The sequence below is a fragment of the Phyllobates terribilis genome, unplaced genomic scaffold (assembly GCF_046119375.1).
Source record: "Phyllobates terribilis strain yellow unplaced genomic scaffold, ASM4611937v1 Scaffold_8__6_contigs__length_399053987, whole genome shotgun sequence".
Lineage (NCBI taxonomy): Eukaryota > Metazoa > Chordata > Amphibia > Anura > Dendrobatidae > Phyllobates > Phyllobates terribilis.
The window spans coordinates 127,558,206-127,575,044 of record NW_027362768.1 but is presented as its reverse complement, the minus strand read 5'-3'; the positions used below and the strand labels follow the sequence as shown (position 1 = coordinate 127,575,044).

The window sequence follows — 16,839 nt, the reverse complement described above, 5'->3', positions numbered from 1 at the left end:
TAATTGGGTGCACTATAGACTCTTGGATGCCATATTGTGGATGTGGGCAGCATGTATTCATAATGCAACTGTGTGCATGAGCCCTTACTAAAACATTAATGGATGCATTGTTTTACAGCTTTGGATTGTGACTCAGTGGCTCAGTGGTTAGCACTGCAGCCTTGGTGGGGTCCTGGGTTCTAATCCCACCAAGGACAACATCTGTAGGAGTTTGTATGTTCTCCCCTTGTTTTTCATGGGTTTCCTCCGGGTTCTCCGGTTTCCTCTCACACTAAAGACATACTGATAGGGAATGTAGATTGTGAGCCCCAATGGGGACAGTGCCGATAATGTCTGTAAATTGTCTGAATTGTAAAGCGCTGCGGAATATGTTGGCGATATATAAATAAAAAGATTATTATTATTTAAGACAAATGCTCTTTAATGTGCACCATGATGTAGTCACTCATATGTTTATGATATAATAAAATACGCGCGGGGTGACACGACATGGGTTCTGTCGGTGTAGGTAGTGCCCCTGATTGTGTTCACAAGTGTACAGAAACTTCAGCCATATGGAAATGGTCCCAAGACAGATGCCTGCGATGGAACAGATGAAGACAGTTATCTGCAGGGGATAGTGAGAGCGCTTTGTGAGAACGTCAGATCAGCTGTCCACATGTGCACCGCAGACCTCCCCCTTACAGCTTAGTGTCAGCCACCTGATTCCACTTTAAATAATTCTTTGGTCAGAAGGGAGGTGGATGGGAGATTTGCTACCAGGGGGGCTCCCACTCATGAAGTCTCCCCCCTGCAGTAGTTAATCACTAGGGGGTACTTTGGAGGTTCTGCTTACTTTAACAAGTCTTATTCCACTAAGCACCCTTTAATATAAGCTACTTGTCCATGACATTGTTACAGACTTGGGGGAATTTTTTTTTTTATAAGGTTCATCTCTGCAGAAGTCTTGACAGAGGGAAGTCACATCATCAGCCCCCTCAGCCTATACTGATCCTGGGAAGATGTTGGAGCGGGGAAACAGACGACCTGGGGGCTTATAGACAGGCTGGAAAACCTGTGGGAGGAGGCAGCTATTGGGATTCCTAACCCAAAAAACATACTATCTCAGATCATATATCCTTGGCTGCAATATGTGTCTATGTATCTCACAATAAAACTATGACAAGAAATAAGTTACATTTTACAAGAATAAAATAATACACTTTTTCTATTTATTTAAACGTATGAAACATTACATATTTGTAAATAAAATTGTTTGTTAAACTCCTCTTTTTTTGTGAAATTAACATAAATGGAGCCCTGAACCATAGATATAACACATTGCTAATCTCTTAAACGAAATGAAAAGTTAAGATGATTTCACATGTCTTCCCCTGTAATACATCTACTATAGTATAATAATAATAATATATAATATATATTGCTATCTAAACTTATTCAACCCTGTTGCAAATTAGCTTTAATAGCAAAATCTAAAATTTTCTGCTGTTTGCAATAATGTAGAAAAGAACAATATACAGCTCAACACAACTGTTATAACAAGGAGTTTCTCCAAATTCAACTCAAAATGCCACTTTTTCACTATTGCAGTCTCAGAATAATTCACCGCCTATAATGACAAGTGTCTTTGATACTTAGTAGATCACCTCTGGCTGTTATAACCTGCTGCAGGTATGGCCAGACACCAACTTCTGGCAAGTGTTGCTGAGGAATCTTAGCCCAATCCTCATGGACCAAGGACTCACATTCACTAATATTCTTGGGTTTGCCTTCTTCAAAATATCATCAAAGATTTTCAACGGGGTTCCACCAAAGATTTTCAACGAGGTTCCACGGAAAAGAATCCGCACACTCCCGTAGCTGTGTTACACAGCCATCATCTACCTCTAAAAGCAGTGATTGAAGTTAAATTTCCAGTCGCGGCTGTTAACCCCTTAAATGCCGCTGCCAATCTCTGACAGTGGCTGTTAAGGTGGCGAACCACTCCATAAGCCCATTGGTTCCCTGTGAGGCATTTGCTGGGTGCTGATGGGTTACCATGGCAGATGGAAGGATGATTAAGGCCCCAGCTATATACTGCCATACTCTTATATTGCATTATATAAGACAAGCAATCAGACAGCTGCAAGTTCAGGGTCTCCAAAGGGACTAAAAAACAGTAAAAATATTAGTTATTCAAAAATGAAATAATTTTACCAATTCTTTTCCCCCATTAAAAAATATATAAAATATAATAAAAATGGTCGATATAATCACGTGCATATAAATTCGACCTATCAAAATAAGAAATTATTTAAAGCATACGATAAATGTCATAAAGCGAAAAAAATAAATGTTAGAATTTCCATGATGCAATAAAAAGTGATCAAACATCGGATGTATCCCAAAATGATATGAATGAAAACATCAGCTCACTATGCAAAAGACAAATAAAAGATAGCTCAACTGAGGAAAAAATAAAAAAGTTACAGGTCTCAGAAAATGGCAAAACAAACAATTTTTTACATTTGTTACTAAATCAACCTAAAATAGACAGTACACCACTGTCCACACCCGCTCTTGCGTGCCATGCCTACTTTTTGCTTTTCTTTTTTTAATGCCAACCAAGTTGCAATTATTAAACAGATTTTTTACTCCATAAAATGAATATATTTGGGCCATTCTTCTGCCAATAGAGACCAATAGGAGGGTTCATTGTGAAGCAGATTTATTCAGTTCTCAATCAATTTAATTGGAACTGTAAAAATCCATAATATAAATCCCTTTTAGATCATTTAAAAGTTTATTTCCAGGAAAGTTCTAAAATAAAAAACTTTCCCAGAAAAGTTGGTCCTGTAGTGGTATAATGTTTTGTCCTTTAGTCACGTGACCACTGCAGCCAATCACTGTCAGTGATGTTTGAATGTAAGGCATGTGACTGATGAGGACAGTGAACATGTAAAGTGCCATGGAATAAATGGCTCTATAATAATAAATAATAATAATAATTAACTGCAGCGGTCACTTGAATAATGCATGGGATGGGACTTCATCACTGCAGAACCATTGGATACCATGGGAGCAGCGGTGCTGGAGTAGGGGGAGATTCTGTAAAAAACAGGGCTGTGGAGTCGGTAAGCCAAACCTCCGACTCCGACTCCTCAATTTCCATAACACCGACTCCAACTCCGACTCCTCAATTTCCATAACACCGACTCCAACTCCGACTCCTCAATTTCCATGTCACCGACTCCACGACTCCGACTCCCTCATACATGGCTCGTGTTTAAGTGGTTAATTTACTGTAGCACAGATTCATCTCAGCTAAAAGTCTAGACCCTTAGATCAGGAATAGGACATTTCATAACTTTCTCAAATTCTTATGAAAAAATATTCCCCATAAACTGCATTGAACTTCTGTATCCAATTTATTATATATTGTCGGAGTCGGTCCATTTTATACCGACCCCAACTCTGACTCCACCAAAATGGACACTGAATTAGACTCCACGACTACGACTCCACCGCCCTGGTAAAAACATTCCCTGCTTGTGACAAACTTTTCTAAAATCCTGGAAAACTTTTTTAGAAGATGAACACAAAGTCTGATACATGGGACCCCACGCCATCCATTTATTTTATACTAATAGAGATAACTGGTGGTCTCACATACCCACTGCTGCACCATTCACATTCCCATTTTTGGGATTACTGGAGGAGCTCTCAGCGGTACAATCATACATTTATGATGATAAACCCTATATAGTAAATAACCATAGCTACCCAGAAAAACATATTGCTCAGTCAATAAAGAAATCATTAATATGTAATGTAAAAGTTCTGTATAAAATGCCATGAGCGCCCCCCAGGGTGAGAGCTTCTCCCATGGCCCCCTCCCCCTGTCTCCTATCTGTGCACCCCTCTCCCTCCCCTGACCCCTGTCTCTTCTCCCTCTCTGTCCCTCCTGTGCCCCCTCACCCCTCCCCCTGTCCCGGCTCGGAGCTCCCCCAGCCTCACACAGCTCAGAGCCTGTAATTACTTGGCCATGCGGGGAGGGAGCGGGCAGCCCCAGCCGGTCCCGAGGCTTTTCCTGCCGCAGCTGCAGTACAGGGATGTGTGCACCGCGCCGCCGCCCCCCCGGGCTCATCCTGCTGCTCATCCTGCTGTGCCGGAGCCCCGGAGCCGCCACCTCTAAGGTAACACTCAGCCTCCCACAGAGCCGGCGGCCGGAGCTGGTACCCGGCACAGAGCAGCCGAGGAGGCAGAGGGGGCTCACAGTGCGGAGACCCCGCTCATCTGCTCTACTGCCCCGCACTCCGGCAAAGGGGGGCACGAGAGGGCACCTGGCGGAGTATAGGACGGGACTGCAGGAGGGGGATGTAGCCCACCTCATACATGGCAGAGGGGCAAAGACTGCTATGTCTGCATGTATGTCATCTATCATCTATTATCTATCTATTAATCTATCTATCATCTATCTATTATCTATTATCTATCTATCTATCCTCTATCTATCTATCTATCTATCTATCTATCTATCTATCTATCTATCATCTATTACATTATCATCTATCTATCTATCTATCTATCTATCTATCATCTATCTATCATCTATCTATTATCTATCTATCCATATATCTATCATCTATTATCTATCGTCTATCTAAGCTATCATTTATTTCATCTGTCTGTCCATATTTTTAGCTATTATGTCTATATTTTGTTTATTTTTGTATTCATCCCTCTGATTGCAGTGGACATATATACAAGAAGGGTACAATGACTGGATATAGCGAGTACAGCTGTGGACGGCTCATCACAAGCAGAATATAACATGATATATTATAAAGCACATGCGGAGTGTTATTTATATAGCCATGTGTCTGCTCAGTAAGTGCCTAGATGATATGGCCGTATATATAGTACACTGCTCTATATATTTATAGTATGTAATTATATTAGCTCACACTATCCAACTATATTTTTATTCTATCTATCTATCTATCTATCCATCCGTCTATCTTTCTCATTATCTATCTCATATCTATCTATTATCTATCCATCTATCTGTCTGTCTGTCTATCCATCCAACCAACCATTCATCCCACAATCTGTCTTTTACACTATGTTGACACATGTATGTATTTTCTAGAGAATCTGCCTTTAGAAATCTGAGTGTAGTGTTCGGGTTTCTGTGGTTGATGTCCAGATTGACCCGCTGCCGATCCGCCACACGAGGGTTAGCAATATTGTCACAACATATGCCATGATGAACTAGTTCACAAACACTCACATAAGCCACAATGACACCTTGAGATGTGAATAAGGATTTCTCAGAGTCTTCAATGTCCAAACATACTCAATAAGCAAGTAATGTTTGATGCTATCCTTGTCTTTAATCTGAATTTTATAGCCACATTAACCATATTGATTATGGCATTAGATAGATAATGAAAAACACAGCTCTTTACGTTACTGAGATAGGAGATGACAGTTGGTTTTTATAAGATTCTATGGAGGAGGGAGGAGCTCTTTCTCTAGCTCCTCCTTTCTCCTCTACATAGAATCTTATCAGCACCAACTGTCAGTAATGTAACAACCGGCCTTCACAGATTTTACGTAGGAATTGAGAATTTTGAAAATGGTGGAGAAAGAAGCAGATATATCTGATAATATATTTTACAAAGGTATTTATTTTCTTACAGGTCTGCTACTGATTTATAAAGTAAAATGATCTCTTTCAAAAGTAACCGTCATTTTAATTTTCATTATTTTCATTTACACCTGAAAATAATAAAGTTTGTGATATATCATATCAGACATATCCGATTCTTTCTCCTCCTGGACGGATCTTTCATTTTTAATTTACAGATGAAATCTTTCTTCAGTGAATACAGATTTTCCCATTGAGATAGGAGATGGCAGTTGGTGCTCATAAAGTTCCATGAAGAACTGTAACTGAGGTTCCAGGAGAACTTGCAGCAGAATGTCTGTCTGCCTCCAGCCCCTCCCTCCTCCTTCTCGTCCCCTCCTCCTCTTCCTCCCCTTCCCATAGAATTTTATAAGCTCCAACTGTCATCTCCTGTCTCGGTAATGTCAAAATGTGTTTTCACTGGACACAAATTTTATCCATGAATTGAGCATGAAGGAATAATTCAGGAAGAGAAAAAAGCTAAGTTCTCTGATAAGATACATTTAAAAGAGTTATATTTTTGTATGTACTATTGATTTATAAAAAAAAAATTAAAAGGAGGATTACTCCTGTTTAATGAATTTGGTGCATTTTGTAGCTGTGATTTGCCACCGCAAGAATTGTTTTAGTCAGGGACTGGTGGACATTTTTCTTGTAATTTGCGCCACTATTTTGGCTTATATTATGATGAATTTGTTGGCCGTAATTGACCACGCTCCTTTTCACCTAAAATCCGCCCTCTTTTTATAAATTAGGCAAAACTGGCTGAGATTGGAGGAAAAACGACAAAAGTGGCAAAAATTTTGCGCAGTTATGAGTTGAGGCAAAAGTTTAGGACATTTCAAGCAGTTTTACACCAGAACATTGGCCAAAACTGCTCGATGAATAAGGGTCTAAGTTCCCATAAAGCGGATTACTGCATTGTGTGACTTTTGGGTCGCTGTATTGTCAGTCAGTAGGGCTCCACTTTAGCTTTTCGATGTGAAATCTATAAAAAAAAAGTAGCATGCTACTTACTGTATTTTTCGGTCTGTTTCGATTCATCTCAAATTTAGGGGAGGAAAATAAGAAAAAAAAAAATTTTATTGTGAAAATGGGGGGTCCGTAAAATAGTCCGAACTTACTGGGGGGGCGCGGCGGCGGCAGTGGAGCAGGGTCACAGGAGGCAGGGTTGTCACTGCAGGAAGCCGGCGGCGGCATGAGTGAGGCGGTGCTGCGGGCCCTAGGCTGGGAGGAGGGGTTGTCCTGACGGTGCGAGGTAGGAGCCCTTGATCTCCGGCGATGGAAAATGTCGGTGGTGCGATTCAGGAGCGGAGTCCTCACTGTGCACATTGATCTTCCGGCAGTGGGTTACAGGAAAATACCACCAGAGTCAGCACATCCACCAATTGAGATCTCGGCTCGTCATTGATACTGGTGCCATTTTCCTGTAGCCCACCACCAGAAGATCAATGGCTTCTGCTTCGCCCTGCCAGGAAACCCTCTGCATCCAGCCCAGGGGGCACAGCATCACCCCACTCCTGCCGCCGCCAGCTTCCTGCAGCGGTGACCCTGCCTCCTGTGACCCCGCTCTGCCACCACATCCCCCAGTAAGCTACATTTGGACTATAAGATGCACCCCCATTTTCCTCCCAAATTCTGTGGAAAAAGTGCATCTTAAAGTCCGAAAAATACGGTATTTGCGCAGTGCATTCTTTCTGCAGCACAGATGATTGTCCATGCGGAGATGTTCCAGTGCATGTCAATGGCATTGCAGAAAGTCATTCTCATAAATAGGATACATACTGTCATCTTATTTTGATGCATAAATGAAATCTGAGTTGTGTGCATGGGGCCTTATAGCATCACCACAATCAATGGCTTTTCGGGTGTTCTAATGTTCTCCTCTCTGTTTCCATAGATTCCATGAGTCACATAGTTTTGATAATGTCAATGAGTTCCTTGTACTAATAATTTAGTAGAACTTCATAACTTTAGAAGTGGTTTACAAATGACTCCAGATAAGTCCACTCCAGTACTCTAGTTCTGAACACTACTATGGTTAAAGGGAATCTGTCAGCAGATTTTTGTTATGTAATCCAAAAACAGCATGAGGTAGGGGCTGAGACAATGAATTCAGTGATGTGTCACTTATTAGGCTGTGTGCTGTTGTTTCAATACAATACGTGTTTTATGAGCAGGAGATTATCACTACAAGACTACAGCTCATGTGCATCCTGGTCCAACTACACCCCCACCACTGACTAGAAGCTTACTGTCAATATACAGTGTGCACAGAAAGCTGTGGTGTGGTCATGGTCAGAGTTCTGAGCTCTGCTACAGCAGAGAAAACTCTGATTGTATTACAACTGCAGCACCCAGTAAACTAAGTGACACATCGCTGGAATCAGGGTCTTCATTCAAAAATATGACATTTAGGGTAGATTCACATGCCTGTATAAAACATCAGCGTTTCATCCAGAAAACTCGGATGTTTTTTTTCTCAATTGTCATCCTTATACAATATGTTTTTTTACAGCAATTTACTGGACAAATTACAGTTACAGAATTGCAATGTATCCATAAAAACGGATGTTATATTGTGGCTCTGTATAACATCCGATTTTTTTTGCACACCCATAGATTTGAATGGATGAGTCTCATCCAATTTACAGAAGAAACTAGATGTGTTGTGATTTTTTCGCACGCAGATTTGGTTAGTGAAAAAAAATTCTAATCTGCTCTGCCCCACTGGATAACATTGGTCTGAGTACGGTGTGTTTTTTTCAGGGAAGACACTACGACCAAAAATACAGTTGTGTGAATGAGCCCTTAGTATGGTTTTCCAACTAGAGTTGGAAATGGTGACCATGGCTTCCCAGTTGCACTTTTCAATCAGGAAAAGAAAAAGGATCTGATGTATCGTTGGTTAGGATTGGCGGCATAGTGCACAAATGGTTTTCATGGATAGCACTCGTAAATATGATATTCTATGGGGCTGTGAACATGTCTGATTTTTTACTCGGACCGAGTGGTCCACGGAGAAAATCAGAGACGTCCAATTTTGATACAAATGTCGGATCAAAATCGGTAATGCAAGTCTATGGGTCCGTGAAAAAAATTGGACTGCACTCAGATGACATCCGAGTTCACTCTACTTTTTACAGACTGACAGAATGGAGGAGATTGAGAAACTTATTTTTTTCTCTCCACGTCCTAAAAAAACTCTGATCAGAATAATTGGACCATTTTTGTCGGATGTGGAGACATAGGTCATGTGACTCTCCAATTGTCACACTTATAGACAATAAATATTGAGGCAGAGTGTACGTACGACCTACCGCTCCATTTAAACTTCTCTCCTAGTGGGGACTTATCTACCTTGAGAATAAAACATTGGGCATATTGGATTTCAACATGCCTGATCCTTTTTCTCCCTGACATCTGCCGAATTAACCTTAACCGATACACATTATATGCATCTGTTCCTTCTAAAATTGGAATGGTTGGAAACTTTTAGTATAAACGGCTATGTTCAGGCATAGCATAAATGATGCGTTTTGATTCTGCTTTTTACCCCCATGTTTTCAGCAGGTGTGTTTGTACCAAAATACACAATAAAAATCTTCACTGATTATTGTTTTTGCTCCGTTTTTTTATGTGCTTTGCCATTTATTTAATACATTTTTGGTGCAGATTTCACGCACTTTTGCGCTTAAAAATGCAACTTTGTTTTCTAAATACATTTTTTTCTACTTCCCATCGAAGCCTGTAGAGAAAAAAATGCATCAAAAAACGCACAGTTTTTTGGTAAGTTTTCATGAAATCACATCCACCTTACTTGGATGGTTAAATGCAGAAGATTTTCTGCACAAAAAAACTGCACTATTTATGCTATGTGTAAACAGGGCCTTAGAATATTCCAGAATAAGATGCACCTAATGCAATCACATTGGCGTTTTGGTGCCATAATAGGTGCTGATCATGGCATGCAAAGGCTACGGGACTCTATTACAGATTTGGCCGAAGATCTTCAGACTTGTCCTCTGGAGACGTGCTCACTTCAATAAGCTGAATTTTTTTTTTTTTTATTTGAATTTTTTTTTTTTATTATTTGAATTTTTTTTTTATATTTTTTTGGGTGGCTTTTCTTTATTCTGCATGAATTACACTTAACCCCTCACTGGATGATCACACTTCACCTGTTTTACATTCATTAAAAGAGAAAATGACTCGCTTGGCCGGAAGGGGGGAAGCAAGATTTTAGGTTCTGCACTATTGAGCCACACGATATTCATTCTTATATTTGTGAGTGTTGTGCAAAATCACGATGGAATTTGCAAAATCAGTGGTTTGTGAGTTGTGAGACCTCAGGTTACCCTTGGCATAGAAGTCACGTGACTTTTTTTTTTTTTACAGACCCCTTCCCCTCCGAATTCAGCTACTTTGCCCTGAAGATGCATGCTTTAACTCTTTCTCATTTTTAACATGAAATATTTAACTTTTATTCATTATTTTGGAAGGAGCACCCATGATCCAGCTGTGGCTTCGGTGCTTCATCTGTCAGCATTTACCAAGCATCTTTTTCAGTTTTTTTCTCATCCCCCCATCTATCACTTCACACCATCTTCTTAATCCTTTCCTTCTGCTCTTGCCCCTCCAGCACTGGAGGGGTGGGACCTCTAACTCTGCTGGCGTCCCTTTTAAGTAGGAGATCAAACGCTTTTGCTAGAGGAGAGGTTTACAGCTTCTAACACCACCAGGCCTGGGGGTAGTGGAGGAAGAGAAGAGGGAGAAGACAGATGACCTACACTTAGGGAGATTTTTTTCCTTACCTCTAAGATGAATCTTAATATTATGTTCTTTCTTGGAATCCTGTGTTTTATTCGTCTCTCAGCCCCCTCTAATTGTTTTCTAAATTCTTAGCATGTCTTATGGATGTCTCAGTTCCTTACCACCATGAAAGCAGCAGAAGAAAAGAGGTATAGGTTGGGTTGGGTTCTTTGTGAGGGTCTCCATCCAAGATCTATAACAATGGTTTGTTACAGACCCTACTTGGATTATGAAGTTACTTTGTGATCTCAAACTGAAAAGTATCATTGAAAGTTTTCAACAGATCAGGGTTGAAGAATAAAATGCCAGGTGAATCGATAGACAGCATGTATCAGTTCACGTAGGGGGTCTATTCCCAAGTGCTTTATATGTAGAGACGCAAATTAAAGATGATGCTGGTGAAATTCTTTCTTCTTAGGGAAACTGGACCGACTGTTGCAATCAAGAATTGACCATTGTCTACGTGAGCTGTCCACATTGGTTTCATCATTGGATAACAGTCAATAGTTGTTCTGCATAATCCATATGGCATAGAGGGCAGACAGAAGAACCAAAGGGCCCCAGTATGGCAGCTCCGTAACACGTTGAGTGATCTATACATTATGGATTAGGTTCTTCAATGGTGTCTCAACTTTTTATTTTGCATTGTAACCCATGTGTAATGAGACATGTTATTTTTATAAGATATTACTGGGTTCTGTTAGTGTTCAGGGCCCCAGTATACAGTAGATGCACATAGGATATGTCTATCCTTGTGTGGAATTAATATGCTACTTCAATTTTTTTTACATAGGGAATCTAAGGGGGGACATTTCTCCTGGTGGAGAGTGCGGAGATAACCTGTTGCTCATAAGGGTCGTGCAGCACTAATCTCCTGTGCCCAATGGGGAGTCATTGCTGCACATCAGGCGGGACAATTAATAGGGCAATTATCTGGCAACCATCAGGTATCCTGCATTTGTCTTATTAATTAAAATAGGATATGTACATGATACTCATGATTGCCTCTGCAACTGTCCCTCCTAGCATATTGCAGTGACTCTCTGCAGTCGTTGTGGAGCACCATTCTCTTGCTTCTGATGGGTTGTCAGTACTGCACATCAGGTAGGACATTTGCTGGGACAACTATCTGGCGCCCGTCAGATATTGTGTATGTGTCTTATTACAGGTAGTTTGGAGATAGCAGGTGACCTGTGTTGCTGGTGTGTACCCGAGCAAGGAGTCAGAATCAGGCAAAGGTATTGGTAGTGCGGTATATTTTCGAAGTATTCCAACTTCTTCAGGAGAACCACAGGAGAACCTGGAGAAGTTAGAATGCTTCAAAACGAGTAGGGAATAAATCGCACTACCAATACTTTTGCCTCATTCTGACCCCTTGATCGGATACACACAAGCAGTGCGGGTCACCCCCTATCTCCAAACTACCTGCCTTACCACGTTGGATATGCCAACCAGGAGTCAGAAATAGGCAAAAGTATTGGTAGTGCGGTTTATTTTCTACATGATTCAAAGTATTCCAACTTCATGGGAAACACAGGAGAGCCTGAAGAATAATTTGGAATACTTCGAAATGCGTAGAGAATAAACTGCACTACCAATACTTTTGCCTACTTCTGACTCCTCCTTGATCGGATACACACCAGCAGTTCGGGTCACCCGCTATCTCCAAACTACCTGCATTACCACAATGGATATGGATAACACCCTATAGCTTTTTCTTTGTTTCCTTAGCCAATTCCATATGTTTCTTATTATTGACAATTGGATCTGTGTATGATACCTTGGCATCAGATGTTGCCTCTGTCCCTCTTGGCATGTTGCAGTGACTCTCCATAACCAATGTCAGATCAGATGGAAGAGAGAGCCGCCGGAAAAACCCTTTAAGGTGCTGCAAAAACCCTTTAAGCTGCTTTACAGCAGCTTCACTCTCTCAGTATTGGAATATACTGTACAGGTTTGTGGCAAAGTTTCACTAAACTTCATTGTGAAACAATGGATTGAATAAATTAAAATTGAAGATAAAACACGTATGTGACAACACTGCTTTTAATCTTAATTATCCAGACATCTAGATGTAGTAGGCCAGGAGAAATACACTATTATTTTTATGTTGACTTTTGACTTTTTGTGTTTATTTCTTCGAGTGGGACAAGAAACATGGAGTTTTGTCATTAGTCTGATTGTTGACTTCTCTTGTAGGTTGAGTTGATATTTGTTAATTGATAAATAGCTGTTGTTTACATCTTCTATCAGCTCCTACAGTTTATTGTACTGTTATCTTTGCACAGGTTCATTGAACAATGCTGTTTGCTAATATGCTATTTACATATTGAACCAGGCAAGCTAGCTTGTTAATCTGCAGAGTAATGGAAGCCAAACTACGCAAATTGATTAAATGCTCAAACAATGAGACATGAGCCCCTGAAACTCCCCACCCAATGAATGATGAGAAACACCTTTACAAAATGACAGCCAAGGGAGACTCTGAGAGGCAGAGTAGCTCTTCTGAACAGCAGCTTGTTACCATGGATCCATCAAAAGGGACCCAGATTTGGATTTTACAGGATGAACGCCTAAGGGAACATGGCCCTGGCTGGAAGGATACAGATCTGCTCCATTGACTAACACAGAACCCATGGAAACATTTGGGGAAACCAGGTTGGGACAATGAGGTCACCTGGAACCCATGGAGATGTTTGGTTTAGCCAGGTTGGGACCCACCAGTCACCTGGAACCCATGGATACGCTCGGAGAAAGCCAGGTTGGGACCAATTGGTCACCTGGTTCCATGGATATGTTCGGAGAAAGCCAAGTTGGGACTCTGGGGTCTCCTGGCCACGTACCTCAATGGACTGTCAGCTTCCTACACTTGCTGCTACCTCCTCTCTGTGGGGGCCCGCCAAAAGCGTGGGGCCACTGGTTGTGGTAGTTGGCCCTGGAAGCCTCGAAGTCGCTGCTACTCTATTCCTGGCAGGTCAGTGGAAGGGTGAGACTGTGTAATTTTGCACCATCCTGGGTATTTGCTGGGACTGTTCTATATGTGTATTGTCTGCTTGGTGGTTCAATAAAGTATTGCCACACTGTTTTACCTTCATCCTATGTTGTCTGACCCCCCCGTGTCTCCACAATGCCCAACCCTCTTTTATCTATGCTATGCCCCCATATATATTGGCTGGCATTTTGTAAATGTGTATGGAGTGACATGATCTTAAGTGTTCATGGTATGAATTAATTTTTGCATGGGTCTTCTGTTATTTTCCTGTGGGAAATGCTGACTTTTAGAAAGGTCAGGTAGTGAAGCGGGAAGTTCTGTTGGGGGCTCAACTCCCCTGCATCACTGTGGCACTGTATACTGCTGAAAGATTGTATTCTGCTGATAGATCTGTAAGGATTTTCGCCACTGCCCTGTATTTATACAGGATTGTTACAGTCTAATAATAAGAATATAGTAGCTGCATTTTCCAGTCCTGGAATATTAAAAAAAAAGTGTTACTTTGTATTCTTTTCATTACTTTTGTATAATAAAATACTGCAGAAATGTACAAATTGAGCTACATCCTAATCAGGTAACTGCTGAAGAACGCGAAATTAGATCTACTGCAAATTGGGAGAATGTTCTTTTAAAAGATGAAAACTATAAAAGAACAGTCATAAAAAATGCATATATTGCACAATTACATATATGCATTACAAGGTTTGTATCAGGTTTTTATTGTCTTTCCGTTAGTATTTGGATTTGTTATTAGTGATATTACACTTTTCATTCTAAATTGTGTTACTTAATAGTAACAAATTATGCAAATTGCCTCTTCAGAGAGGAAGAGGACTTGAACTCTATAGCGCCACCTATTAGATGCAGTAATCCTACAAGTCAGAATCAACCCTTTAATGAGTCGTGCAATATGACTTAGGATAAAAGCCACATCAGAATCTCAATTTGCAGACATAGTGTTTCGGGCTATTGGCCCTCGTCAGTGCAAAGTAACAAACAATTAGTAATTTTGAAGTGTAGCGGTGCTGTTCTCTTTGCTGACGTTCTCTGGTCTTGTCAGGACAGCAGTGAGGTGTGGGATGAAGATGTGACCGAATGGTGGGGAGAATGGAGTTCGTGGTCCACGTGCTCGCGAACCTGTGGAGGTGGAGTAATGTCTCGAGAAAGGCACTGCTTACGTCAGAGGTAGGTGACCTTACATTAGTGCTCTAGTAGCTACAATGTTGCCTCCATATAATAGATTTTGGTTCCTTTTTGATAATGAATGTTTTTTTCTTTCTCTTAACTCAGGGATCATGAGTGTATTCCTTTACAAATTCAGAAAATGTTCATCATACACGACTGTTAAAATGGAATATTTGTTCAGTTCTTGGAAATACAGTGGGGAAAATAAGTATTTGATACACTGCCGATTTTGCAAGTTTTCCTGCTTACAAAGAATGGAGAGGTCTGTAATTTTTATCGTAGGTACACTTCAACTGTGACAGAATATAAAAATAAAATCCAGAAAATCACATTGTATGATTTTTACATAATTAATTTGCATTTTATTGCATGAAATAAGTATTTGATACAATAGAAAAACAGAACTTAATATTTGGTACAGAAACCTTTGTTTGCAATTACAGAGATCAGACGTTTCCTGTAGTTCTTGACCAAGTTTGCTTACACAGCAGCAGGTATTGTGGCCCACTCCTCCATACAGATCTTCTCCAGATCTTTCAGGTTTCGGGGCTGTCGCTGGGCAACATTGAGTTTCAGCTCCCTCCAGAGATTTTCTATTGGGTTCAGGTCTGAAGACTGGCTAGGCCACTCCAGGACCTTGAAATGCTTCTTAAGGAGCCACTCCTTAGTTGCCCGGCTGTGTATTTCTGGTCATTATCATGCTGGAAGACCCAGTCATGACCCATTTTTAATGCTCTTACTGAGGGAAGAAGGTTGTTGGCCAAAATCTCGCAATCCATAACTCCATCCATCCTCCCTTCAATATGGTGCAGTCATCTTGTTCCCTTTGCAGAAAAGCACCCCCAGAGTATGATGCTTCCCCGCCATGGTTCATGGTTGGGATGGTGTTCTTGGGGTTGTACTGATCCTTCTTCTTCCTCCAAACACAGCGAGTGGAGTTGATACCAAAAAGTTCTATTTTGGTCTCATCTGACCACATGACCTTCTCCCGTGCCTCTTCTGGATCATCCAGATGATAATTGGTGAACTTCACACGGGCCCGGACATGTGCTGGCGTGAGTAGGGGGACCTTGTCCTGTAGCCCATCCCAGCCTTGTGCAGGTCTAAAATTTTGTCCCTGGTGTTCTTAGACAGCTCTTTGGTCTTGGCCATAGTGGAGAGATTGGCGTGAGATTGATTGATTGTGTGGACAGGTGTCTTTTATACAGGTAATGAGTTCAAACCGGAGCAATTAATACAGGTAATGAGTGCAGAGTAAGCTGGCTTCTTAAAGAAAAACTAACAGGTCTCTGAGAGCCAGAATTCTTGCTGGTTCCTGGGTGATCAAATACTTATTGCATGCAATAAAATGCAATTTATTTATTTAAAAAATATACAATGTGATTTTCTGTTTTTTTTTTTTTTCTTTTTTAGATTCTGTCTCTCACAAGTGAAGTGTGCCTACGACATAAATTACAGACCTCTCAATTCTTTGTAGGTGGGAAAACTTACAAAATTGACAGTGTATCAAATACTTATTTTGCTAACTGTAGATACAGAAATGAGTTTTAGATAGTAAGTTAACTTACTATTTTAGTATGGTTATGCCTGGTGCCCCATTTGTCCAGTCACCACTTCATCCTGGGTCTTAGCTGCTTTGCTTGTGGACCTGTGCTTGGCACAGGATAGTCTTTCCTTGGTTGGCAATGTGTGTAAAGGGGGCTGTCTAACTACTAATTTCAATAGCTAAGGCAGCCCACTTTTCTGTAAGATATATAGACAGAGAAGGGGGCTGGCTTAGCTATTGAAATAAGCATTTAGTCAGCTCCCTTCATACAAAGCTCTCGTCATATGTCGAGACAGGAAATTAGCAGGACCTGGGATGGAGAGACTATTGGACACTTGGTCTAACTTGAACTAAATTGTTAAACTTACTCTTCAAAACTCTTTTAAGTATATTTTTAGTGGCAGGAAAACCACTTTATGTTTTTGCTGGCTTTGCCATTTAGGTCTGCTAGGCTTTGGTCATCTTTGTAAAAGTGGACATAGATTTTAGAAGGTGGTCAGACACTCTTCTTCTAATTGTAGATCTTTTCATATCTATTGCTCCCATGTACAATACTCTGCAAAAGTTTTAGGCAGATGTGGAAAAATTGCTGCAAATTAAGAATGCTTTCAAAAAATAATTTGTACATAGTTG

At 40.7% G+C, this 16,839-nt stretch overlaps 1 protein-coding gene across 1 annotated transcript in view; it reads left to right on the top strand.

Annotated features, from left to right (window-relative positions):
• Positions 1–4,000: 4,000 nt before the first annotated feature.
• LOC141156410 (ADAMTS-like protein 2) overlaps positions 4,001–16,839 on the top strand; it is a 76,446-nt gene continuing 63,607 nt past the window's right edge. The window contains exons 1-2 of the mRNA XM_073642604.1: positions 4,001–4,175; positions 14,536–14,660. Coding sequence (XP_073498705.1) covers positions 4,092–4,175; positions 14,536–14,660 — 209 coding nt within the window. The 5' untranslated portion in view covers positions 4,001–4,091. The remainder of the gene's footprint in view (positions 4,176–14,535; positions 14,661–16,839) is intronic.